The 25,951-nt window shown below is 33.6% G+C and overlaps 1 protein-coding gene across 2 annotated transcripts in view; it reads right to left on the minus strand.

Annotated features, from left to right (window-relative positions):
• The window catches only part of LOC117124552 (mitogen-activated protein kinase 1-like), a 31,648-nt gene continuing 5,697 nt past the window's right edge, over nucleotides 1-25,951 (minus strand). Inside the window, exons 2-10 of one of the 2 annotated variants that reach the window (XM_033270817.1) lie at nucleotides 17,568-17,694; nucleotides 13,095-13,150; nucleotides 9,431-9,620; nucleotides 8,865-9,069; nucleotides 5,714-5,872; nucleotides 3,708-3,817; nucleotides 2,935-3,037; nucleotides 1,856-1,905; nucleotides 1-724 (exon numbers count right to left, since the gene is read on the minus strand). In XM_033270817.1, the coding sequence (XP_033126708.1) occupies nucleotides 713-724; nucleotides 1,856-1,905; nucleotides 2,935-3,037; nucleotides 3,708-3,817; nucleotides 5,714-5,872; nucleotides 8,865-9,069; nucleotides 9,431-9,620; nucleotides 13,095-13,150; nucleotides 17,568-17,694 (1,012 nt within the window). In that variant the 3' untranslated portion in view covers nucleotides 1-712. The remainder of the gene's footprint in view (nucleotides 725-1,855; nucleotides 1,906-2,934; nucleotides 3,038-3,707; nucleotides 3,818-5,713; nucleotides 5,873-8,864; nucleotides 9,070-9,430; nucleotides 9,621-13,094; nucleotides 13,151-17,567; nucleotides 17,695-25,951) is intronic. The other variant, XM_033270818.1, reaches the window with a different exon arrangement.

Raw genomic sequence — 25,951 nt, forward strand, 5'->3', positions numbered from 1 at the left:
ATATATATATATATATATATATATATATATATATATATATATGTGTGTGTGTGTGTGGGGGTGTGTGTGTGTGTGTGTGTGTACATACATACAATGGCACATGCTCTTGTATATTTGCAACTCACAAAGAGAATTTCATTAGCAGATGTAACCAATGCAGTGTTTTGTCTTAATTCAAATTCATGATTATGTATCGTAGCAACTGAACAGCACTCACAGAACAGATTTTACTGATTCCATTGGCTGGTCTAGCCAATCTAATCTTTTGATTGGTTGTTGCAGAATTCAAATACTTGACATATAAGCACCTTTCTTAATACCGTGCATAACAATTCAGAAATTTCTGTAGAGTAGAATAGCAATATAACATTCAGTCAAAACTTGCTTGCAAGAATTTCAATGAATAATTAACTAAACTGAAAAAGAATTTACGACCCTGATGGACTCCACCAGGTCATAAAACATGATCGACACAGAGAGTATGGTTATAAAGTGAGCCTTTGGCGCCACCTCTGTGTCACAATGAAGCCGTAGACATCATCATATGTCACAAAGGCATTATTTACAGCAAATGTGACATGAATACGAGGATCAGAAGAATGAAGATGACATCAAAATTTGTCTCTTTGTGTCGTTTCTTCTGGACCTCCTTCTCAATGATTATCATATTTGTTTGGTTGTCTCCGGAATCTCAAATGATCTTCTTGAACACTTATGAATTAGTCTGTAAGATAAAAAAAAAAACATGAACAACAAATTACATAATTATTCATATATTTCTTAATAATAACTTGTGTGTATGTCTTGTTTCATTGTGTAAACTTGTTTCATTGTGTATAATGTTAAAAAGTAGTAATGAAACTTAAAATAAAAGAATAATAATTAAGACAGAAACAATTTTCATACAAGAGCCATTTCTTGTAACTTGCTTTTGCTTATAACACAAGGCAAACAAAACACTTTCATCTGGTCTAGAACACCATCTCCCTTGGACATTCCTTTACACAATTAAAAGCGAGTTACCTGACATAATAAACTCACAATATGACAGAAAAAATCAATACCAGCAACCACGGCGAGAACATTTGAAGAGAAATATCAGAAATTATGAGTAAAAAAGAGCGATTTTGGAAAGAAAATACAGCACACTGTACATTAAAAGTACATAAAACCATATGATAACAATATCCTTTACTTAAGAATTTACATCTGCTTTACACAAGAATTTACATATCTACATAGTTAAGCAAAATACTAAAAACATTCAACCAAAGATTTGGATTTTCAGAGTCTATGCATATTCATAATTTATTTGCTTATTAAAATCATTTTTAAGAAAGGCCTTTATAGCATTACTGACTTAATGCAGTTGTGTTCGTCTAAATGAAAAGGCAAACGTTATATAAAAAATAGACCTTACGCTAAGCCAATCCCCATGGATACTGTTGCTAAGGTCCCATAAAACAATATTTTTTTGACATAGGTCTTGACATAGGCACTTTTCTGATCAGTTGTTAAGGATGATTGACACTCCGAAAGAGACCCCATTAAAAGAGTAATAAATGATTCCTTCATAATGCTCAGTTCTGTTTTCATGTAATATTATCAAAATATTGCTGAAGTAGTATGTATAACTCAGGGGATTACTTATGTTTACCTGACTAGTTACCAAGTAATTCTCCAATCTAGAAGAGTATTATTGCGGTAGCACCCAAAAAAAATGCAGGACAAACAATACGAGTGGACGTTTGTAGGCCACACATGGCGATATAAAAAAAGAAGAGAAAAGCTGATGGCACATAATTATGAAGCAACATACATGACACGTAACACACCTGGGTCAGGTGTCATTTACCTGTGTATTGTCTAATGTGGAAATACTTTGACTGTTTCCAGCATCCAACCCTGTTTGAGAGAGTTATTTGAAGATTAAAGGGCTATTAATGCAAAATTAATACAAAAAGAAACTCAAAGGAAGAAATGGAATTGTGGGTTTCCCTCCAAACTCAGGTGTATTAATTCAATTCCTACTATCATAAATTATGTTTTTCACATCTACAAATATATTATTTAGAATATTTGATCTTACTAATAATATATACTTACTATATAGTTGGGTATTTAGACAAATATTAAGTGAGTACTATACACCTAGTGAAGGCATCCAAAAGACATTTAAAGACATAATCTTTACAGCTGATGCCATTTTCTGCGACATACACACACTGATCTCCTGCAAAACTTTTACTTTTAAAAATTTCAGAGAATCATCGAGATATGGCACCATAATTCAAAAGAATGTAAACCATAGAGATATAATAAGAATACAAGAGCACTAACTCCAACGCATTCGATCTTGCAAATACGCAGAGCTATGTATGTGCAATCAACAAGATGGCTGCCATAGATCCAGCCAATCAAAATAGGCCTAAACAACGTTTTCAATGAGGCGTCCTCAATTTTTGAGTACAAAATAAAATTTGAGCATTGCGGTGTTGCGTTGTAGGGAATATGATTTTGATTTTCATCCCTCAGTAAATTATTTTTAATATTAGACACTCCACTTGGTCTCTTTTTGCCTATGCTAATTTAACCATTTATTAATATTATTAATAATAATGATTAATGAAATAATAGTTTGTCGGAGGGCTTATTTATGGTTATAATATGTATACTAAGTCTGAAGGTGGCGCTTTCCTACGGCGGCCATCAAGTTGAGTACACATACACAACTCTGCATTGCTTCGCCATCTTGTCAGCACGCTAGTTGTTTAATAGCTCTATGATGTAAACACTATTATGCGACTAGACACTGTTCCCAAGCAACCAATATGCATGTGATAATCAGCCAATCAAATTTCTTAACGTGTGAAAAAAATAATCTGTTAGATACAGGTTTTTCAGTACACTGGCTACAGAAAAACAGAAACTCACTATTTTTGAACTGACAAGCTTCTTGATAAATCAGCTCCTTAAGCTTTTCCTTGGGCAGTTCATCCATTTCATATTCAAATGTGAACGGCTCATCACTGATTGGCTGAAACGAGAAACAAACACATGGTTAGTCATAGTACATACAGTGCAATGGGACACAATGGCTCTGATGTGCATTTAATACGTATACTCAATCCGAATGTTGTAAATTTTGTATTCAAGGGCATATGCAAGGTCTATGGCTGAGGAGTTTTAATTCTCAATGACCTATCTACTGCACATAAGTGGTTTTGTAATATAATGGATGTTCTTGAACTCCATAGTCCATAGCAAGGTTATGCATAATGTTGCAGTTTTCCAGTGTTTAAAGTGTTGAATGTCTTCATGATGATCTAGGCTGAAATAAATTTAATTACATTTAGCATTTGGTCCCTGAGAATTGGAGTCTTTCTGAGAAAGAAATGGTGCGATACAGTAAGTGAAGAGGGTATCAAAACAATACCGATGTTAATGCTACAGGTTTGAAGAGCCCCTGACTTAACCGCTCGATCACTCCACTCACTCTAAAATAATCAATAATCCATTCAGTCCATTACCATTATTAATTATTCACCTAGTTTCAGAATAAGAATTAAGATAAATTTCACCATGCAATCAGACAGACTATATTTCACGATCATATGAAGTCTATGCATGCAATAGAATTAGACAAGTCTTAATGTGTAATAATTATGACAATCATATAGACTATTCACTGTCGTTGCTTTGCTCACCTCATCAGCTGGGTCATAGTATTGTTCTAAATAGGGGTGGCTTAGTGCTTCCTCAACAGTGATTCGTTTAGTCGGGTTGAATGTTAGCATTTTCTCTAATAAGTCCAGCGCTAAAAAGTAAAAGTTAAGACATGAAAAACAAAAATTGTTACACATGATGCAAAATGTTAGAGAGAAATATGAATATATAAATGTATATTTATTAAAAAATATAAATCATCTGTACAAAATACTAAAAAACAAATAAATTATGCAAATTATAATACATGTTATGATATACAAACTGTTTTATTAAATGTAATTAAAACAATATCATTTCATTAATAATCCAAACTGAATAAATATAGAAGATAAATATACAGGAATATTATTTAATGTACTATTTTAAAAAAATCAGTATTGCTTCCAATTTGAAAGACCAATGGTTCTAATATAAAGCAAGCCACTTGTTTGTCTTATTGGGCAAGGCACTTTATTCATTTTGTTTGGTTTTGCAACTGGGAATTACTAGCTACAACATTAATGAAATATACTCTCCCAGGGAGTGGAATATGTGCTCCTCAACCGTCTGATCCAATGACCGGGTTAATAATGCAGAGTACAGACACCTTGGTATCATGCACTCTTTAAGACTAAAATATCAGTCGTTCAAGGTGATTTAATTTACATAACGTTAGACTGGAATCTAGATTTAATGCAATAGAAATTATTGAAATACTGGTCTGCTGGGATAAAGATTATATTGAATAAATCAGTTTGTACACTTGAAACTGGTAATAAATTACAGGGAAATGAATAGAGAAGAATCAATACAGATTTAGCATTAGAGACACAAATTATGAATGCATTAAAATACAAGTGACAATAGCCTTGGACAAGTGAATTGGCTTAGATCCGATAACCTCTATACCACTACCTACATCATCAGTCATTTACATTATTCTCAATTGCTTTGAATACATGATTTTGAAATGCTATTGAAAAAATTTACCACACAATGTATGCATACAGGTGTATGGAAAAAATCTCTTGTTTGAAATACAGGAAAGAAGTTAATAAACAAAGTTGAATAGCACCTGCTATCAACAATTGGCAAAAAAAAGAAATTATCCAATTAAGTTTTTCTCATTAGTTGAAAAATTTCTTTTTGTGGAATATTAACTTAATTAATTCATTCAGATGATATATTTATTCAATTATTTAATTACTAGTTACTTTGTTAAAACATTTATCATTAGTGTTCACTATCAAGAATTGCATCAGTTATAATTTTAAGAAGTGTTTATTTGAATGAATATTTTTTTCTTTTGAATTCAATGAACTGATCCCTATATCCACCCAAGGTCAGTCAAACACTGAAGAATACAATGACCTATCTTAAAGTGTTTTCAGTTGCCATAGTCACCAGTACAGCAAATTATAATTTTTGTCTCATACAGCAACCAATCACAAGGTAGACAGTAGAGGATATTACATTTAAAAAACAAAATCACAAGATGAATTATCTAAACTATCATTATTATTATTATTATTATTATTGATAGTAATTGTTATTGTCGTGATGGAATAATAGACAATAACTGGATTTGTGTCAGGAGAAACATGTATAGGAATTCAACCCTTGCCATCAGACGCAAGCTCGGTGGTCTAGAGGTATGATGCCAGGCTAGTGATCTGGAGATCGTGGGTTCGAGTCCCACCCGAGAACAACTTGCGATTTTTTTCGCAGTTGTTTTCAAATGTACTGAGTATTCGGTACATTTCCACGTCAGGTAGGGCAAAAATTACACCTATTATTATTATTATTATTATCTTAATTCATCCAGTTATTTTAATGAGTTCTGGGAGAGGACAGCGAGCGACTTATTATTATTATTATTATTATCATGTTCTAAGAATTCTAATTCCTAGAAAAGAACCATTAACACGATTCACAGAACTAGGTAATAAACCTGGCAGATGTCAAGCATGTCATAAGATTCAGACAAGTTCTAATAATCACTTACCTTTAGGTGAGGCCTTCTCAAACATTGAGTTCCAATAGACCTTAGGTTTGAATGGCAGTGACTGTAGATAGCCTCTAGCCTTCTCATTCATAATACACTGCAGATCCTCAGTGGTTGGAGAACCTAGCACACCTAAAATGTGGTTCAACTGATCCAAATCTGAGAGTATTGCATTAAGGATAAGGATGCATTATCAACAGGTAAAAGCAAGCAACAGTAATCTAACAGAAACCATTGGGGGGGGGGGGGAGAGTTCTACTAATATGATTAATATAAGACACTGTAGTGTGAAACAAACTCTGACGAATGTGATGCAAACCATGATTTTCAGACCTTGTCATTTAAGGCATGCGATCGCACACCATAGCGCACCTAAACTGCTATCGAGGGGTGTGAAAAATCGCTCGCCTTACATTTCAAAATAACTCACCTCCACAGCCCTCAAAATGCTGACCACGGCAATTATTTATCAACGTAAAAGATGCTAGGCCTAGGCTGAAAAACGTCTTTGTACCGATATCATGGGTCATTATACTTTTTTGTGTACAATATACAAACCGAACAAACAGTTAATAAACAACGATTTCTGGACGAAATAACGCAATAATCACATTGCTGTCTAGGAATTAACAACTAATGTAGGCCTAGCACAACACCCTGTAAATGAACCGTTTATACTGCTTTCTCAGACCCAATAGCGTAGCTCTGCCAGAGGTTATCTTTTGATTTTAAAATGAAACACCAGTAAACGTTAAAGTTACATGGTTAGATCAAGTGGAAATTACGCCTTCCATTGTTTAATAAAGTGCATTTTCGCTCCTTAAAAATCGATTGGAATCAACCTGAAATGAAGGTGGAACTCAAAGCAAATTTCTACGATTGCTGACTCTTTTTTAGTAGATGTTTATTCGGATTTGGATGTCGTTAGATTCATCAGTGTAAATAACAAATGCATAGCTTCATTTATTCTTCGAACAAGACACTTTTGAGAAACATGTTCCTAATTTAATTAGAGGAAATATGTAGAGAATAAAATTTAAATTTGTTAGATTTATTTAGATTTAATTTATAAATATAGACAAAATACACTGAGTTCTTTCTATCAGCAAGCTGTCACGCAATGAAACTTTGGGCGATCTGACGTCATCACAGCCAAGCACATGTCCCCACTAAAAAAATTAACCAATTAGCTGGCAGAGTTTAGGAGGCGCGACCTGATGTCTGATGTTTACAACAGACAACGGACCAGCAAGTGGCATCGTGACTACAAAGAATGTGTTGGGTTTAGGGAAAAAATGTCAGACCAAAAATGCACGTGAAAACAATATAAAAGCATTTGTTTTATTGGTGATTAGAGTTGCTGTACAGTACAGCAAAACAACAGGTACTGTACACTGTGTAGGCCTATGTTAACTTTTCGTAGGCTAGTCTACCAAACCCACGGGACACTTGCTAGGCCTAGCCTAGATTATCCACATAGGGCCATCCTGCCCCCGCGCCATCCCGCAAAATAATCACTCGCCTGAAAATTATGGTGAGTGTTTTATTGCTCGAATGACAAGGCCTGGATTCTATATTTCTTCATGAATTCCTAAATACTTTTTAAATTAGAATTGATAATTAAACCAAAGTAATAACTGTTAGCGTAATTATCCATGCAAAGCTGCAGCTCCAATTCTCTGGAACAATTTTCACTTCTTCATTAAATGCAGTATCAGCATCTTCAAAAACAAAGCTCAAATTCCATCTTTTTTCTCGATTTCTGGAGGTAAGTTTGTACAACAGTGCATGCAGACCCTTGACTTATCCTGGATTGATCAAAAGTACCCGGCTTCTTTGATCATCTTGACTTATTTTACTTTTATTTTAATGGGTTTTTTTAATGCAATCTGATATGTTCTACCAAAGTCATGATGAATGTGTCATGGAGTAGAAATTTCATTCTGATTATCAGATGCAATATAAATTCCAGCAATTGATTGATATTTAAATTTGATTGATGCAAATGATTTAAACACAGAATAAATATTGCACTATTATCAAAATAATACATTTAGTAATAAAGAATAAGGAATTCATTGAACACTATAATCATTAAATACAATACACCCAAATGTCATAATCTACTTTGCAATCAATAAAAACATATTGCACATAGGAGACATACTTATCATTTTACTTAAGCCAAAACAATAAATGCAGATATAATTTCCTAATGCGACCGTTCCACAGAGACTAACAACATTACAGGAAACAGATAAATACAAATTAAAACCAATCAAATTCAGTAGGCATAGAATCTAATTAGTTGTGGATGCATGTAGTTTAGTGCTTTGTGGTTTCAATCAAAACACTGAAAGTCCAAAATAGATTCCACTGCATGTGCCCTTGGGCTAGTCACTATCATGTGTCCCTCCATCCACTACATGTGCCCCTTCACCTAGGAGTATAAACAGGTACCTGGTATATATTTTCTAAGGCGGGATGTATTGGTATTGGCGCCGAATGTACAGTTACATGCACGGAAAGCTAATAAGATGGTTGTCTATGATACATGTCTGTTTTGCTTAATCCTGCAATATAATCATTTTCTCATGACTGAAATCAACTCCAGTCCCTAAGCCTCATAATGAGACTTAGTCTATAGAACATCGCTTCCTGTAAGTGGCAAGCCATTCCCTGATGAATGAGAATGAATTTAATCAGTAGGCCAACATCTTCTGCTACAAGATAATAGCTAATAATGGTTAATAAAGTTTTGGTACTTAACGCACTTTTCTCTGAATGTCTCGGAGAGCTTCACATTATTATCCTAGTCAATGGAAATAGAACAATCATAAACAATGTGGACTCTCATGCTCTCCAAGGAGTCTGCCAAGTCTTGTATTACAATTCAGCAGACTAATTAGACTGTATATCAAACATAGAACATTTGCATCCTACCAGGTACCCATATATTCCTAAGTGGGGTGAAAACATGCAACATAATAATAATAATAATAATAATAATAATAATAATAATAATAATAACAATAATAATAATAATAATAATTATGTTAATGTGCTTAGCATATGATTCGAACTCTGACCTTGAGTCGGAATGGAAAATGACACAAAAACACATTTTAACAATTGAAATTGAAAAGGATACAGTGTTTGCCGGGGAATAAAGGCCTATTACTAAGCATCTCGGCCAAAATGCATCCTACTGACCAAATATCAATAGACTTGGTGTATCCTTTTGAATTCAGCATGATCTCTGGTGCCCTGTACCATCTGGTGGCCACGTACTCGGTCAAGAAACCTGTATGGTCATGGTTTGGGTCTGCTATTCTGGCCAGGCCAAAGTCACAAATCTGCAGGATGCCAGTAGATAACTCAAAGAATAAACTGAATGTGATCTTTAATTTTCTGCTATTTTCAATATATAAATGAACATTTTATATTAATAATAAATATTTCATATTTATTTGTCAAACACAAAACATTTACAAAAACAAATAACAGGCCTCAACCATGAAACAGCAACACTCAAAGGTTATTATTGAGTTTAGGTCCTTTTAAAAGACTAATGCATGCAATAAAAGCAGACATACATCAAATGTTAAGGGAGTCGGTATGAGCAATGACATGAACTTTGACATTGTAAAGCACATACTCTATACATTAACATGTCTCAATTTATTTATATGAACGGATATTAAAATGAATCCAAACCTTGAGGTCACAAGTTGTGTTAAGAAGAAGATTGCTTGGTTTCAAATCACGGTGCAAGACATTGGCCGAGTGAATGTACTTAAGTCCACGTAAGATTTGGTATAGGAAGTAACACACATGATCGTTGCTCAGTCGTTGAGTTTTCAGCAGCTTGTACAAATCGGTTTCCATCAACGTCTGTACAATATATCTGAGAAACTTATTAAGGAAACATCTATAATCCTACAAAATGTTACCAGCCTTAAGCTGTCCAGATTATCAAACTCAATTTGACAAAACATGTCATGCCTAAATATGGTCATGATGACATCATGTCATGACTATATATGGGCATACAACAGTTTTTTTTTTCAAATACAATTTGATAGTCTTGAGAGAGCTTTAGTGTGAAGCTTTTTCTTTTAGGGATAAATGTTTAAATATAAAAAAAAAATATGCAAAAGTAGTACACACCACAATTACAGAGGGTTGAAGATATTCTTAGGATTTGAATTGACATATTAATTGCTAATATGACTGAATGCATTTAGATGTTTTGTGCATGTTATAAAATCCTTTATGGCTTTTGTAGTATTGTTTGCAGAAACAAAAGAAATAGAGTAAATTTTTTAACACCACAATATTGTTTAGCCTATATAATCAGAAGACTGTAATTACTGTATATATAGGTTAATAAATTCGTCGCTCACATCACGAACTAACACAATTAAATTCAATTGTGTTAGTTCGTGAAATCAAAAAAGCGCGTCAAAATACGCGCTGTTGTCGTTAAGGACTTTTTGTGTGGTAAAGAATACAAAATTGCTTGACAACCAATACGCGCTCGTTTTGACGCGCTACTGTGATTTGAGCGACGAATTTATTTACTGAAGATATTTATATAGGATTTCTGTCCCAAATACAAGAGTTACATTCACCATTGACTAGGTACACTAGTTGGTATTTTCAAACAACTTTTGTGCTAAAGCCATGCCTCTTGGATATTGTTGCTAAGGTGAGAAATCTTAAACTGCCTGGCTGTGGTAAATTTGCATATCCTGGCTATTGAATACAACATTCTGTTTGGTCATTTATTAGGTTTGATTGATACTCCAGAAAAATCCAATTTAAAAACATGTTAACCTTTTAGTTAGGACTGAACCAAAGGCTTTGAGATCGGAAAGAGAGCAACATAACTGCCAAACCACAGCTCCACTACTTACACTAGAGAACCAATGAATAATATATTTTAATTTTCCAACTGGCAAAAGATAAATTTTCTTAGATGTGAATATAGCCGAAAAGAAAAAAACAATCCTTTCATATAGCAAATATAAACCTAATTGCCATTATTCAGTTAATTGCCGTGTTTGTACTGGCAAAATAATCCCCAAATATAAATCCATTGGTGTATAAAATCAACAGAACTTTGAGCTGGAATCTGGAATTGTTGATCTATTCAACATGGATATAAACACAGCAAAATATACTGGGAGATAAAAGTGTCTAGTATAGGCAGACTATGAATTAGTTACTTATCATCTAGGATACATATATATATATATGTGTTGACAAAATGAAGCTTACAGTTCTGTCCACACTATAAAATATGTGATAAATTTGTGTGCTGTGTCCATATATTATGGGCATGATGATGATGATGTCATATTACATGCAAATAATGACATATTACATTTATTTGTCCCATAAATTTGATAGTCTGGACAGAGATTAACATAATTTAATATCCCTTTTTTGAAAGCAGTCAGGTGTTTACAAAAACACAAACACATTCATCAATGATCAGGCACACTAAAATAAATTACTGGAAGCACTGCCTGAGTTATTTAACAAAAAAAAAATTGATAATGAACTGTAATTTTTTATTCAAGCAAATTATTAGCATTCAATTTAAAATTAGATTGAGAAATATTTTCCTCGCTAATAATTAACACATGATATAATTAATAGAGTTAATATTCTTTGCATAAATCCTTAAATTGGCTAGTAATCAATAAAAAAAATTGTGTAGTAAAAAGCCAGTAAATCAGATAAAAAAAAGTGTGAAGTTGCTGTTGTAATGTTACGTTCTGTGTAATTAGGCCTTTACTAGAGCACAGTTTGTGTGTGCAAGTCATCAAAACAATAGCTTAAAAACATTTACAGACCAGTACACTTCCAATCACATCAACAGAACCTGGAGTGTAATTACCACTAATAAGATGTTAGCCCAATTATAATCCTTAAACCTTGAACAAAATGCTAATTGTATTCAATCAGAGAGAACAATGTGTAAGCCTGGAATTATACGTGGCTTTTGCATGGCAACTGATGTGAAGCTATAAAAAATATATTAGAAAATAGTAAATGCATTGGCTGAATTGATAGACTAGATATTTTTAATATAATTTTTATAGGTTATATATATATATATTTTTCATTATATTGTGTAAATATCAATCATTTTCATACAATAACACACAATGTAAACATGTCTATAATATAATTATCAACAGAGAAGCAGATTTAGATTCTAAAAATAGCCTGATTTTGCAACTCTGTTTTTAGAGTACAGTAAGGCTATCCATTAGAGTGGTTGGTAGTCGGTGGGATATGGCTAAATACATGAAATGTGGGATCTAGTCTTCGCAGAAAACAAATTTCTTTGTACCTCGTTATGTAAAACAATCAATAATACTTCCTCATATGATTGTGCACTATATGAGTAACTTAAGATAATGAACAGGTGCTAAACCTTATCATATCACATAATTTCATGTGTACTATTCATGTACATTTGTTTAAATTAACTTGAATTATATACCGCATACAAAGATTCCAGGCATCTGATTGGTTAAAAAGCGGGGAATAACTTCAACCATCACTCTTATTACGTAGGTTCAATGATAGTTCATAAATTGCAGAGGAAAACACTAACTATGGGATAGTAAAAAAGGACTGAGACCTCTACCGCGAGTGGCATTGGTCCTTTGACCGCCAAGGCCTATTTGGTGGGTACCCTTTTCATTACATTTTTTTGGGTCTTATAGAATCTATGTATGAGATATATAAAATAAATATTGATTCGGGAAATGGTGAAATCTATAGACCCTGGTTGGTGAGGAGACTGTAGCCTGTAACTATAGGGTATCTTTATAGTAGGCTAAGGTCTCCACATCACCTTGGGGCAATAGATTTCACCATTCACTGAATCTAGAGCAGTCAATATTTGTACACTATATAAAATATGACATCAGCTTGTAAGACAACAGGAAATTTTTAGCAATACAAATTGTGACATTTTGATATTTATACCAGGTCCTTATAAAATTTAAGAAAATTTGTTTATGATTTAAGAAATTTTTGAGGGTCTTTAAGAATGTTTAATGTCTCTTTTACTGTCTTTATGATTTACTCTTTTAAAATGTATTTATATTGTATTTAATTGAATGTGTATTTAGATGTAATTTTCATTATTTATTGTTTTAGTGTATTTTCTCTTATGAATACACCACAATATTTGCATGTACCACTTTTGTCTTGTAATTTAATTTGTATACTTTGTGTATTCCCAGGTCAGGAAAAACAAATTCATGTACTGATACTTGTATTTTGTATGACAATAAACGGAATCTGGAATCTTGATACAAAAGTGCATTCAATTAAGATTACTAGTAAAGGATACACATCTCGCATGTCATGAATAGACTGGACATGTAGAATATCTTGAATGTTGATAATCTAAAAAAAGAACAAAAAAGATAAAGTTAACATCAAATAACAAACACAATATTTTACACAGATGCTTCCAAGATAATAGTGATTATTTCAAGATCCACCTACAGAGGAATCTGTGGTTATCAGATTTTGGGGCAAGCAATAATTTATCTGTTCCCACAAGATCATTATTCAAGATCAGTACACAACAAAATATATACTGTACTCAGCCTTTCCGAAACTTGCCAAAATGACCAAATCCCTCCATATTATTTTTCGACTGATGCATCATTTCAACTTAATTTGACCACACCTTGCATCTTTTTTACAGCTGTCATGTTATTATTACAGTTTTAATCTGATATAATTATGTTTTGATAAGCTTTGAAAACTGGCTTTTGAAAACTGACAATTAGCTGCAGAGGCACTCAGCTATATTCAACAAATTGGTTTTTATGAGTACAGTAACATACAGTAACAACAAATTGTAGAACTCTATAGAGCAGCATATCTGAGTTGCCTAAACAAGTGGTAGGCACTGTGGAGGTGTTTTAAATCTTTGGTAATTGGTTTAATTCTAACTCTTGCCTCCTGTGTTGAAGCTTAAAATCTGACGTGCACGTTACACAGCGCACCCTCGTCTGCACAAGATTTGTAGGCCATTGGCCCGTGTGAAATATGGCCCATTTGCATCTTAAAAAAGAGTAGCCCTACATGCCTTCAGAAAAGAACAAGTATTATGCAATTGTATGGCTCAATTCACTAGTAGTATCCCACTGGAAATTGAAGGCTTTTAGACTTTTCTTGTAAAATCATATTCAATTGACCAATTTGATACATTATGAAGTACAGTAATGCAAGTACTGTAAGCCTTCCCTAGTACTAATGTTAATTTCCAATAAATTTAAAATGTAGTTTAGAATATAGTCGTACATAATGTTGTTAATGTTAAACACTTCACATAGTTTTCAGACATATTGATTTTCAAAGAAATAAATTTCATGAAACAAGCTATAAAACCTAGAAAAATACATGGTAAAAACATATATGATAAAAAATGCTAAACTCAACACACTTCTTATATACTTATGGTACTGGAATATAATTATTGTCTTCCCCAATGGCTTAGCCAGAGTTTATTAGCAAAAAGAAAACAAAATGCTGTCTATAACCAGGTCTCTTAAAGTGCACCATCTAGCCGAGTGCAGTAGCATTGTCAACATCTCATATTTTCAATCCCTGGATATAGGCAATGACAACATAGATGCCTTGGGATTTTGATGATAAAGGAGTGTATTATGTATCTGTGATCTGCTTTTCTAAGTGCTCTGCAAAAAACTACATGAATGATGGCAATAAATTTCATTTCATAATTCATTTCATAATATGATAATCCATTTAATCTGTTCTGGGATTGAAAAGTATATAAGGATGTTGTACAATAAGCAGTCTACCTCGCAGGCAATCTTATGAAGATATGTAGAAAGCGGTGGCACAGCAGTGAGGACGTGAATCTCAATTAAAAGGTCATGAGTTCAAGTCTAATTCTGGTAGCCTTTTATATTATTTTTTATTTAGTGTTTTTTTTCCATTGAAAAAAACTCTTTATCTACATTTCGTTTTTCTCCATAGCAGACAGCCATTGATTCGACGTCCGATTACTGGCATGATTTTGAAGCCATAGCGAACAAAAAGCAACAAGGGACCTCATCTTCCTTAAAAATAACCCAAATGAGAAACATCTACCTCTTGCAATGCAGCAGAAAATTTGCAAAATTGAAAGATTACAGTACAGTACGTTAACTTGACCATGTAGTTCAGGGTGCCAATAACTAGCTAAGCCCAGTTTAAGCAGGTACCAGTTTGATCGACCAATTTTCAGCAGATTCCATGTCGGCCGTTTGAGTTCGAGCAGTTATACAGAATAACCAATTTCGCAAAAAGAGCTAAACTAACAATACATTCAAATTTTAAAGTAAGCAGTAGACACACGCTCCCACCAGGAGGGTAACGTATTTGTATTTATCCTAATATGAATATGCACAAGTTCCTTACAGTATACTTTCGACCACTTGCAAGATTACATTATGTATGAATGTCATAAAAAGCCTCTGCATGCATGAATCTGGGATATATAGTATATAGACAAAGGAATCGCTGCCCTGTAAGATGAAATATCTCCTTTGTGCTGTTTTTTCTGCCCTTAATTAACTGTCATTTCAAATCATAAACAGTGCCCACTTTTATAGAAAAAGGAGACTTTGGCTACGGTCACACTAGCGTCTCAAGCCTGGCTTAACTCACCGTAGGTGAGATTTCAAGCCAGGCTCGAAATTCTGGGTCGGTCACACTAGTTGGATTGACCTCCAAATTATGAAAGTCGAAACAGCAGAGCCGTAGAGAGAGAGTTTGGCCAACTCTGTTTCATGAGATTCGATATACGTGCCCGAACCACTCTTCTTCAACTGATCTTTTATCAGCTTGTATTGGGCTCGCAATGCCTTCACTTTTGTTTGAATTTGGGCCGTCGTTCTCTTCTTATGTCCGAGACTGGCTAATCTGTCAGCAAGCACGCCAAAAATTCCCGTTTTGTTGTTTGTTTTTTTATTTTCTATCCGGTCTCTCAGCTCAGGTTGGCCCCACAAATCCACCAGGTCAGCAGTTTCCTGGTCGCTCCAAATCAATCGCATTATTATTAATTAAAATTTGAATTAACTTTTATAAAAAGTAAAGATTGCGTCTTGATTGAACACACATGAAGAACTTGCGGGTTTTTTTATTCAAGAACTTCTAAACGCAACAGCGTCATCGACTGGATTGGTCGACAGCCGACGAGGAAATGTCAATCTAGGTCACGCCAGGGTCAATCCAGGGTCAATATGGGTACTGAGCCGGGATCGAGATAGGTAGATTGAGATCGAGGTCACGCCAGGCGCAAGTCGGTGCAGATGCGGTCACATTACGAAAATCTCACCTGCGATGAGTCAAGCCAGGCTTGAAACTCTAGTGTGACCGTAGCCTAAGGCTGGGGAACTGTCAGTCTCTGATCAGTAACCGTAACAATAAAAACTACAATATTTATTGGATAACACTTTTATAACAGTGCACACGTTCAACAATATCTATCATAATACTCAAAATAACAAGCAGCAGATAGGAAACTATGGTGTTGTAGATCTAATATTCAACAACTTCAACAGAAATGAGTATCATGTACATCAATAATTAACAGTGCAAAGAATAGACTAAGAAGGATGATTTGAACAGTTCTAATTATCATGTACATTAATAATGCAAATTAATAATTAATGCAAAACAGGGCATAACATCTCACACATTCAATACTTAGTATAGCATCTTTGGAAGATTATAGTGAGTACAATAATCTTTATTGCAAAGGTGTACATTTTAAAAATAGACAAAGGAAATTAAAATTGTTTACACAAATGAAAGGGACTTGGCATTAAATTAACTTCTTTCTTAGTCTACGATTATGAAATTATTACACATTATCTTTTATTATTTACTTCTTGTTAATTATGCTTCTTGTTTGAAGCATTTGCGCAAAATTGTATAATTATTATTTTAGTCCTTATAATTAACAAGTGTTAAAAACAATTACCCTAAACCCTGGTAATTTTATGCAAAACAAATTCGATGGACACCTTTTTAATTAATAAGCAAATGCCGCCTCAAAACTATAGAATGGTCTTAATCAGTACATCAAATCAGCTGTTTCTATCGAATCTTTCAAAACCCTACTAAAAACTTTTCTGTTTAACAATGCTGAATATGCATATGTTTTCCCTTATTTCATCTGGGGTGGTTAATGATGCATGTGCTATTGTTTGTAGGGTGTCCAGAGTTGGGCCCCACCAGTTCCTTACACACGAGACTTCATTGTCTTTTGCAGTGAATGGTAGTAGAGCCGAGGGCTTATTATGAGGTGGAAGCTACCGGAGCCTAGCATACTGCCTAACGGAGTGTCTGCGTGCACCCGGGTGTGACAGCGACATTGTTCTCGACATCGGTGGGTGGAGCCCTGTTCTGGATACTTATACAAATAGCGCAAATGCTTTTTAGGAACTGTTTTAGTTTAAGTACCGTAGTTTAAGTCAAAATTATTTACTGCTTTGTTATCTTTTCTTTTCGTAAACTACATTGAGGCTTTTTTGCGGAATGCGCTATAGAAATATGGAATTATTATTATTATTATAACTTATCTGCTATTCAAGTGGGTATAATAGAAACTTGATTTTGCTATGGATTATAATCAGTTCAGTTAATTTTGATTGGCACTTGTACAAAACATTCTGCACTCAACTCTACTTCCACGAAAATGTAGCTTCTCTACTGAAAATGTTGATAAATGTTAGGTGTTCATGGATGAATGCTAACAGACTAATGCTATGTATGCATAAAAAGACTTTAATGTACTTACATTTTCATGTCTAAAACGTGTTAGAATCTTGATTTCACGTAAGGTTCTTTGACAGTATGTTTGATGTTCAAATGGACTTATCTTCTTTATGGCTACTTTCATTCCTGTTGACTGACATAATGCAGACCTGTACAAAATATAAATATATTTAGGTCTATTAATTATCGATCTAATATTTTGTAAAAGTGATCAATGGAAATGAGCAACCCTCAACTACAATGTACACTTTATCTCCTCACTCGAAAGAAGTAAGGCAGTATTAAAGCGCTGTGACCAGGGAGGGATACAGTGGCGAATCTTGGAATAAGGGAGGTGAGTGGAAATTTACAGAGTGAATGTTCCAGCTATCAAAGCCCCACCATGGTGGGAACTAAGGCATGTCTATGACACCTCTAGAAGTGGCACTCTCAGAATTATACTTGGATAGGAGCTCGGACTGGCTGGGTTATCTTTCAACCTCGAGGCTGGGAGCTGTACATTTTGCTTGTGTTCTTGGACAAGGCAATTTACCTACATTTTCCTCTCTCCTGAGTATAAATGGGTACCCGATGGTTCACTACTGAGAGGGAAAAGGCGGCATGGAAAGGGACTGGCCAACCTAAAATACACATGCCAAGGCTTAGTGCAATGAGCTAACAGCCTATTCCATTATTATATTCAAGTAATGAGCATTGGACAACCATTACTACCAAATGGTCAGCATCAACAAAATATTGAACATCCAAAGCAATACTGCTCCACCACATGTCTATCTTATATCCTTGTCATTATCATCATCATAATCATCACTATCATTTTAAATGTTTTCCATTAGAAGAACCAATTTGTACACAATGTATTAAGTCAAAAACCTTGACGAAAAAGGTTTAATTAGATGGGATCTTGCCATTTTTTGACGGAAGATTACGGTTAAGCTTGGTTAACACTATGGTCATTTAGACATGTTGATGCAAACGCAAATAACGCTACTCTACTATGCCTAGTGGCATTGCTTACATTTGCATTAATACGTCTAAACTGCTTTAGTAAAAACCAAGCTTCATAAAAATTACAACCATTAAGATATGGATTTTAACTCATGTTGGAAGCCGAATACCAATTTGTATTGCATAACCTCTTTATGTTCAATACCAGTACATTTAAAATTCAAGCAAACTGAGTATGCATGCAAATCTTACTCAATGGAACAAATGTGTCATAAAAATGAAACTTTATGCAAGGTTAATTAAACACATCAGATCATCAGCATCTATTATCACATGTGCAAGTATGCTATTAACTTTATTACATTGAATTTCTGCTAAAAATCTAACAACGGACAAATTAGGCTTTGCAATATTGATGTACATAGTATGCTATTGGTAGAAAAGATCTCTCGTGATTTGAGATTTGTAAATTCATAGCCATAATGCTTCTAAAATTTTTTCTTTAAAGATATATTTTTGATATCAGATTTTGTATAAATATGCTTATTATGGTTATGGTTTTCACAGATCTTAAGCTACTTAAGTTCAACATTACCCTGCACTCTCAGATCAGCTGAGCTTTAAATGCATACTCTATCATATTTTCTTAATTGATACGGAAATCAAGGCCATAAGTAGATATCTAATTGATATGCAGATCTCTCGTATTGATCCAAACTCTCCTTGCCACGATTAATGCAAGAAATTACAGATATGGCAAGATCTACACTACTATAGACATACAGTAATAGCAGACTACCCTGCTAAGATCGTCTCACAATTAATAATTATTATAAGCATGCGTTGTACTTGCGGCAGTAAGGCTTTGGGCTTGCTTCGATTCATTTTAAGTTTGAGTCAGATTCTGGTTGCGTTACTTATAACCATGCACTACAGTCTATAGATTTTGTCTCACCATCAAAAGTATAAATAGGTACCAGGAAGTATATGAATGATCTTAGGCCAGACTTTTTATACCTTGTTTAGCAAACCCATCGACCATCAAAAATGGTAATTTTTAATAAAAATAATTTTTATTTTGGCCAGTTAGCGCACCTCCGCCACGAAAAAAATGGAAATTTTATAAAAAAAATATAATTTTGTATTTATTTTTATTACGCACTCCACTCCCCTGAGATTCTCCAAAAATATGATATCTTCCTTAATTATATAATTTTAAAGCATTTTATTCATCTTATTACTACACTGTTTAATTTATAAATAAAATTTTATTTTTATTTCCTCCTTTGCTAGCTTGTTCTGGCAAAATCATTTTGCTATGTTTAAACAAAATTTTATGTTTATTCTCCGCCCCTCCCCCCACCACCACCATTCTTCAACCATCTTTAAGAAAATAAGTTTGCGAAACAAGGTTTAAAAAAAGTCTGGCCTTACTGATCAGTGCTGAAGTAGCATGAATACTCCAATGGGAATGAAGAAGTTCCATATTGTGTATGATGGAGAACAGTAACGGAAAGATCTGCTCCCAAAAATACATTCAAATGTAGTAGACCTAGTTATTAACAGTGTCGATTTGGCCAATTTTACTCATACTGTATACTTATTCTTAATTCATTTGATTCAAAACAGTTTTCCTATATAATTTTAAAGCATTTTATTCATCTTATTACTACACTGTTTAATTTATAAATAAAATTTTATTTTTATTTCCTCCTTTGCTAGCTTGTTCTGGCAAAATCATTTTGCTATGTTAAAACAAAATTTTATGTTTATTCTCTGCCCCTCCCCCCACCACCACCATTCTTCAACCATCTTTAAGAAAATAAGTTTGTGAAACAAGGTTTAAAAAAAGTCTGGCCTTACTGTTCAGTGCTGAAGTAGCATGAATACTCCAATGGGAATGAAGAAGTTCCATATTGTGTATGATTGAGAACAGTAACGGAAAGATCTGCTCCCAAAAATACATTCAAATGTAGTAGACCTAGTTATTAACAGTGTCGATTTGGCCAATTTTACTCATACTGTATACTTATTCTTAATTCATTTGATTCAAAACAGTTTTCCTATTAATAGAGACTAAACAACGATAAAGGATCAGCATAATAACTACACTGGTCACCGATTGAAAAGGTTGCATAAACATTTAATTGATATGGAGTACATCTAAATAACACAAGTGCATATTCATGAATGAGTGTTTGGAATAAAAGCACTGGTTCTTGACAACGAATGGACTGGAAGATTTGGGGGCCATGTGCAGTAACACCAAATGATACAGTTTTTGGAAATTGAATAAAATCCTTAATAATCTTTAATGGTTTCTGATAATATAATCCAATAAAACAAAATATACCAGAGGCAAATTTGTATCTTTTTTGTTTATCCTGTAGAATGTACTAATCTAAAGGAAAGATCTGCTCACAAAAATCCAATCTTTCATAAGATTTCAAAATATTGAACAATTTAAAGGGGGAAAATCAATCACTCAAAAATCCAATAAAATTATCATATGCCTATTATACATGTATTATAGTATTAGTCATTACTGAATAATGGAAGAAATAAGTGTTTGGAAGGTCATTCGAGATCAATGCATTCTTATTAGTCTGTTTGCATAGAGTACGATCCTCGTCATGTACTTCGGTGAAAAGCCGTAAAAAAATAATTACATCAGATGCTGTTATGTAGGATGAAATATATCATTAACAACCTCCACCATTCTGCATCGCCTAAAGCGCATATCATATGTGGTCATGTGACATTTGTTCTAAGTCATGTGACATTAAAACCTTTCTAATAATATAATTGGCATGGTGCACTACATGGCAGGGACTCAAGAGCTGGGAATGTTGACATTTTTAAAAGTCATCGGTTGTAATATGATTATGTGTTACTATATTATATGCCTCAAGTCAGCTAAACTATCCATTAAAAACTAGGATGTACAGTAATTTATATTTGCTAATTGTCTTACCAAAAAAAAAATCTTTGTATTAATGCCCGCACCTAAGAAACAAAATACAGTACAATATTAAAGATAAAAATTAAGTAAAAGAAATCTTCTATTTATTCAAAATTATTGCATTGCTGCATGATTTAAATTAAGAGTATCACAATTTCATAGTAAAAATAATAGCATGAATGCTACATGGTTGGCTTACTGGAGTAAGCCAACCATGTGTATAAAAAGCCAACTCTCTGAGACCAGTATTTAAACGTATTATCTTTGGATCATAAGTGAATTTGTCATTCAATTTTAAGGGCTGCACCCAACTTTGATGTTTCAGAGCACATCCAAAAACCTTCACACAGTTTTATGGCCAAATTATGCTGAGTTTTACTATTACTTTTTACAGATGATCAGCCTGCAGATAATCAGTGCCGGGCCGCATGCAGTGTTTTCTAGCCAAGGATGGTTGGCGGGCCGCACACATACTGCACAGTTTGTAATTCATATTCGCGGGCTGCAAGAAAATCGCTGGCGGGCCGCACTTTGCCCAACTGTGACTTAATCATTTTAAAGCCAATATTGGAGATTCTTAATTCTAGGCCTAATTCACAATTACACACATGATGTAGTCATGCTCCATGTTTGTCGGAATATGAATAACCATATAGTCTTACCGCTCGTTAAAGTTTTATAAACAAAAAAATGTGGACTTTAATACAGTAATTAGGCCAAGCCATTTTCGTATAGAACTTAGGCTCTACAGTATTCGCTGGATTTGGCAACAATCCAACGAAATGTTTTAGTAGATCATGCACTACCACTATCGGTAGTCTCGGCCTAAATAGTACAGTAGCTTCAGACCACTTTCAAATTTAGGCTTCAAATTGGGCCAAATTCTTTAGCGTAGAAAACATACAGTAGATCAACTTACATGGTACTTTGGTTAACAGTTTACTGGTATATTAGTACCAACCATGTACAACAACATTCCTATAATAATAAACAATTAAAATAACCTTGATTTGCTTATTGACTTCTTTTCTATTCTATCTACACAAAACAAGACAAAGGCCTTACAATACTGTATGTATAAAGACAAACAAAGCACAACAATACACATTAACAGATATGGTTTCTGTTGCTAAATAAATACAGAGCACAGAAGCTGCTCATTGGTATCCTTCGTCAGTATATTAAGACACTTAAAATGTTTTGTTAAATCCTGGTTAAAACCATGGGAGGTATTCTGCTAATGGTTGCCTAGTGGGATAACATTTTTACGAATTGGTTTCAAGGTCCCAAAGCCTAAGAACAAAGTTATGCCCTAGGTGTAGAATTTCAAATTTGTTTAATATGGCTTAAATTTTCATATTCTTACCTTATAAAAGGAATATTGGAGGCATTGGATATTTAAGTATAGTACTAATAATTAATTTGTTATTGTTTTGGTTTTCAATTTCCTACAGCATTAGATAAGAAACAACAATGTTAAGTTCAGAAAGAAGAGAAACATTGTTATTCATTGAGAAATATAATAACCGAGAATGAACATGAATAGGAATTATAAAGCAACCAAATACCACTCAGTCACTGTTACCAGCCTGACACACATTTCTCCATGTCTTACAAATTATTAGGTAATTCACAAATTTTACTAAATATACTAATAGATAGTAAAATAACAGGTACCACTAAATATATATTGTATACTGTATGTAATTTATGGAAAAAAAGAATTGAAAGCATTGTTTCATTAATATCATCCTTGATATATATTAAATTTAAGAATCTAAACACAAAAATGCAGACTGAATTTCACATTAAAGCCGACAAGTTCATCGTAAAATAACAGGCAGATTTCTTGTCACCTTTGATTTGCTGCCTCGACTGTGTTACATTCTACCTTCTATTTTTCGCTTGTATTGTATTTTTAGCTGATTGCAGACAAGATGAAACAAAGTTATAATCAGTTACTACTTGCTAACCTATTCAATAGATGAATAAGTTTAGTCTTTCTGTTTCAGACATGTTTACTGTACTGTATTTAGCCAGGACGACAAGGGACTTGGGGAGTATTTTTATGCAGTGTTGTTCGTTTATCACATTAACTTTGTGGTGTGATGGCTTAAGGAATCTGTGATTAACACTAACAATACATGTATGCTCGGTATTTCATGTGACCTTTACCATATCTAGCACTACAAAGTTAAATGCAAGTTTAATTTTATTATATCTTTTACGCTTTAAGCTTATAATTAACTTGAGAATACAAACCCCTGAACATGCTTCCCATAATACAATTGCATATCAAACAACGGAATTTCTAAATTCCACAGCAGTATTCCAAAGTACAGTGTACAATAACTGATAATCACTGATTAAAATACATTATACTTTTAAAAACATTACTTTTATTAAATATTACCAGACGAACAGGTAAACAGATGACACATGGTTTCCATAAAAACTCGTACAGCTGCACAGGTTATCGACGACAGCGTTCTGGCGATGCCGATTGGTCGGTCGAAATCGGGAAGCATTTTAGATTGCGTCTGGGACAGTTTCGAGTACAGTAATAACTGGAAGGCAGGGTTTATTCTGGCTTTGAATACATGCAACAGCACTTTTTTTTTTATAAGAACCAGTAAAATTTTTCCCAGGCTCAGTGTTCTTATTTTTTGGCCGATTTCAGGTTCAAAATGTTCTAAATTTGTTCTTATTTTACACACTTTTCAAACATAAAAAATTATTATTGTACAGCAAAAATGGGCCCTGAAAAAAATGCCTTGGAAAAATTGCCCCAGAAAAAAGGCCTGGTAAAAATGGCCCCAAATGACAGTACACCTGATTATAGGAGGTATTACATAGTCACACATACATTACTGCACATAAGGTACAGATATAATTTTTGGGTTTTTCAAAAACCTCATTTGACATTTTACCTCAGCCTCAATTTGTTCTTATTTTGTTCTTAATTTTTAAGCAATTTCAGCCTCAGTGTTCTTATAAAATGTGTTCTTATAAAAAAAAAAAAGTGTACTACCTATACTATGACAAAAATGTTTTTAACTCAACTGTACTATTATGGTCCATTTGACACATCCTTGAGAAAACATAAGGTACTCTCTGAAGAGTAGATTTCATTTTTCTTCAATGGCAACATAATGTACCGTAAATTTATTTTTTGTTTTAGTAAAAAGGTTTAACCTGAAATTAAACCATTTATTTTTATACCGCCATGGTTAAACTACACAAGTAAATAAACATCAACAGTTATTAGTTTTTAATTTATTACAAATTCAAGGCAGGTATAAAGACAAGACTTTTTTTTGTACCTTGTTTAGCCAACCAGTCGCCCGCCAGTAATGATGACTTGAATAAAAATAAAATTTTATTTTTGGCCAATCTGAATACTCGCCGACACGAAAAAAATGGGAATTTCAGAAAAAATAAAAGCTTTTTTTAAGTTTTTATTACGCCAGCTGCTGCCTTGAAATTTCCAAAAATAAGATTTGTATATATAAATTTGAAGCATTTAACTATCCCCTTACTTTTTTTAATTTTCTCCTCTGTCTGGAAGTCTTGGAAAAACTATTTGCTAAATATATGAAAACAAAATTCTATTTTAATTTTTTCCTCCTCTCCTCTGACTATCTTTGAAGAAATAAATTCACAAAACAAGGTATAAAAAAAAAAGTCTTGCCAAAAGGTAGTGTTACCTAAGTTGAAAAATGGGCATGTTTCTACTGAATATCAAGAAAGAAACGGTGAACTCTTATCATTGGTTGATTATCAGATTAGCAAGATAACCATGTTGCAACTGAATTTTTGATTCCACATGAAACTGTTACCGGACTGATACGTTACATGTGACGTACCTAGAATGCAATTTAAAATTGCCTTTATTATTAAAGCTTTAAAAAAAAAAAAACCCACAGCAATGATGGTTCGTCATGTCCGAATACAAGCCCATGTCGGCTTTCAAATAAAAAACAATGGTTAAACTTTTGTTCTTACAGTACTTAAAAAATGTTTTGTTATGTTTCAACAGAAGTTTAACACTTGTTTTAAAAAAAATTATAATATCGTCCATGCTATATCAGTGATAGGCCTACTACATCGCTGGACTGGTGGAACACGTCCTACAGTTCTGATCATTATTATAAAAGAACTTATGAATGTGTCCAAAGGTAAAATCATGTACTGTAGGAGGCCTAATTTAATGATATGAGAGTTACTTTACAAAGTCTGATAAAAATTAACTCTCGATTACATCCTTTTTAACAATTCTATAAGTACTAGACATAGTGTAAGCATAGCCTAGTGGCTAAGTTGACCTTCGGTCAAATTAGGAAGCTATTTATGTTGCAGCTAAAAACTACTATACCCCACTCAAGGAAGGGTTCTTTGGTGTTCCTGGCATGGTGCTGATTCTGTGCCAAAGAACCATGCTTTGAGACGCAAAAAAAAAACCGACTATTTTTTGTGGGCTCCATTTCTACTGTCAC

Source organism: Anneissia japonica, unplaced genomic scaffold (assembly GCF_011630105.1).
Source record: "Anneissia japonica isolate Jap-2015-1 unplaced genomic scaffold, ASM1163010v1 scaffold287833_len2544123_cov190, whole genome shotgun sequence".
Lineage (NCBI taxonomy): Eukaryota > Metazoa > Echinodermata > Crinoidea > Comatulida > Comatulidae > Anneissia > Anneissia japonica.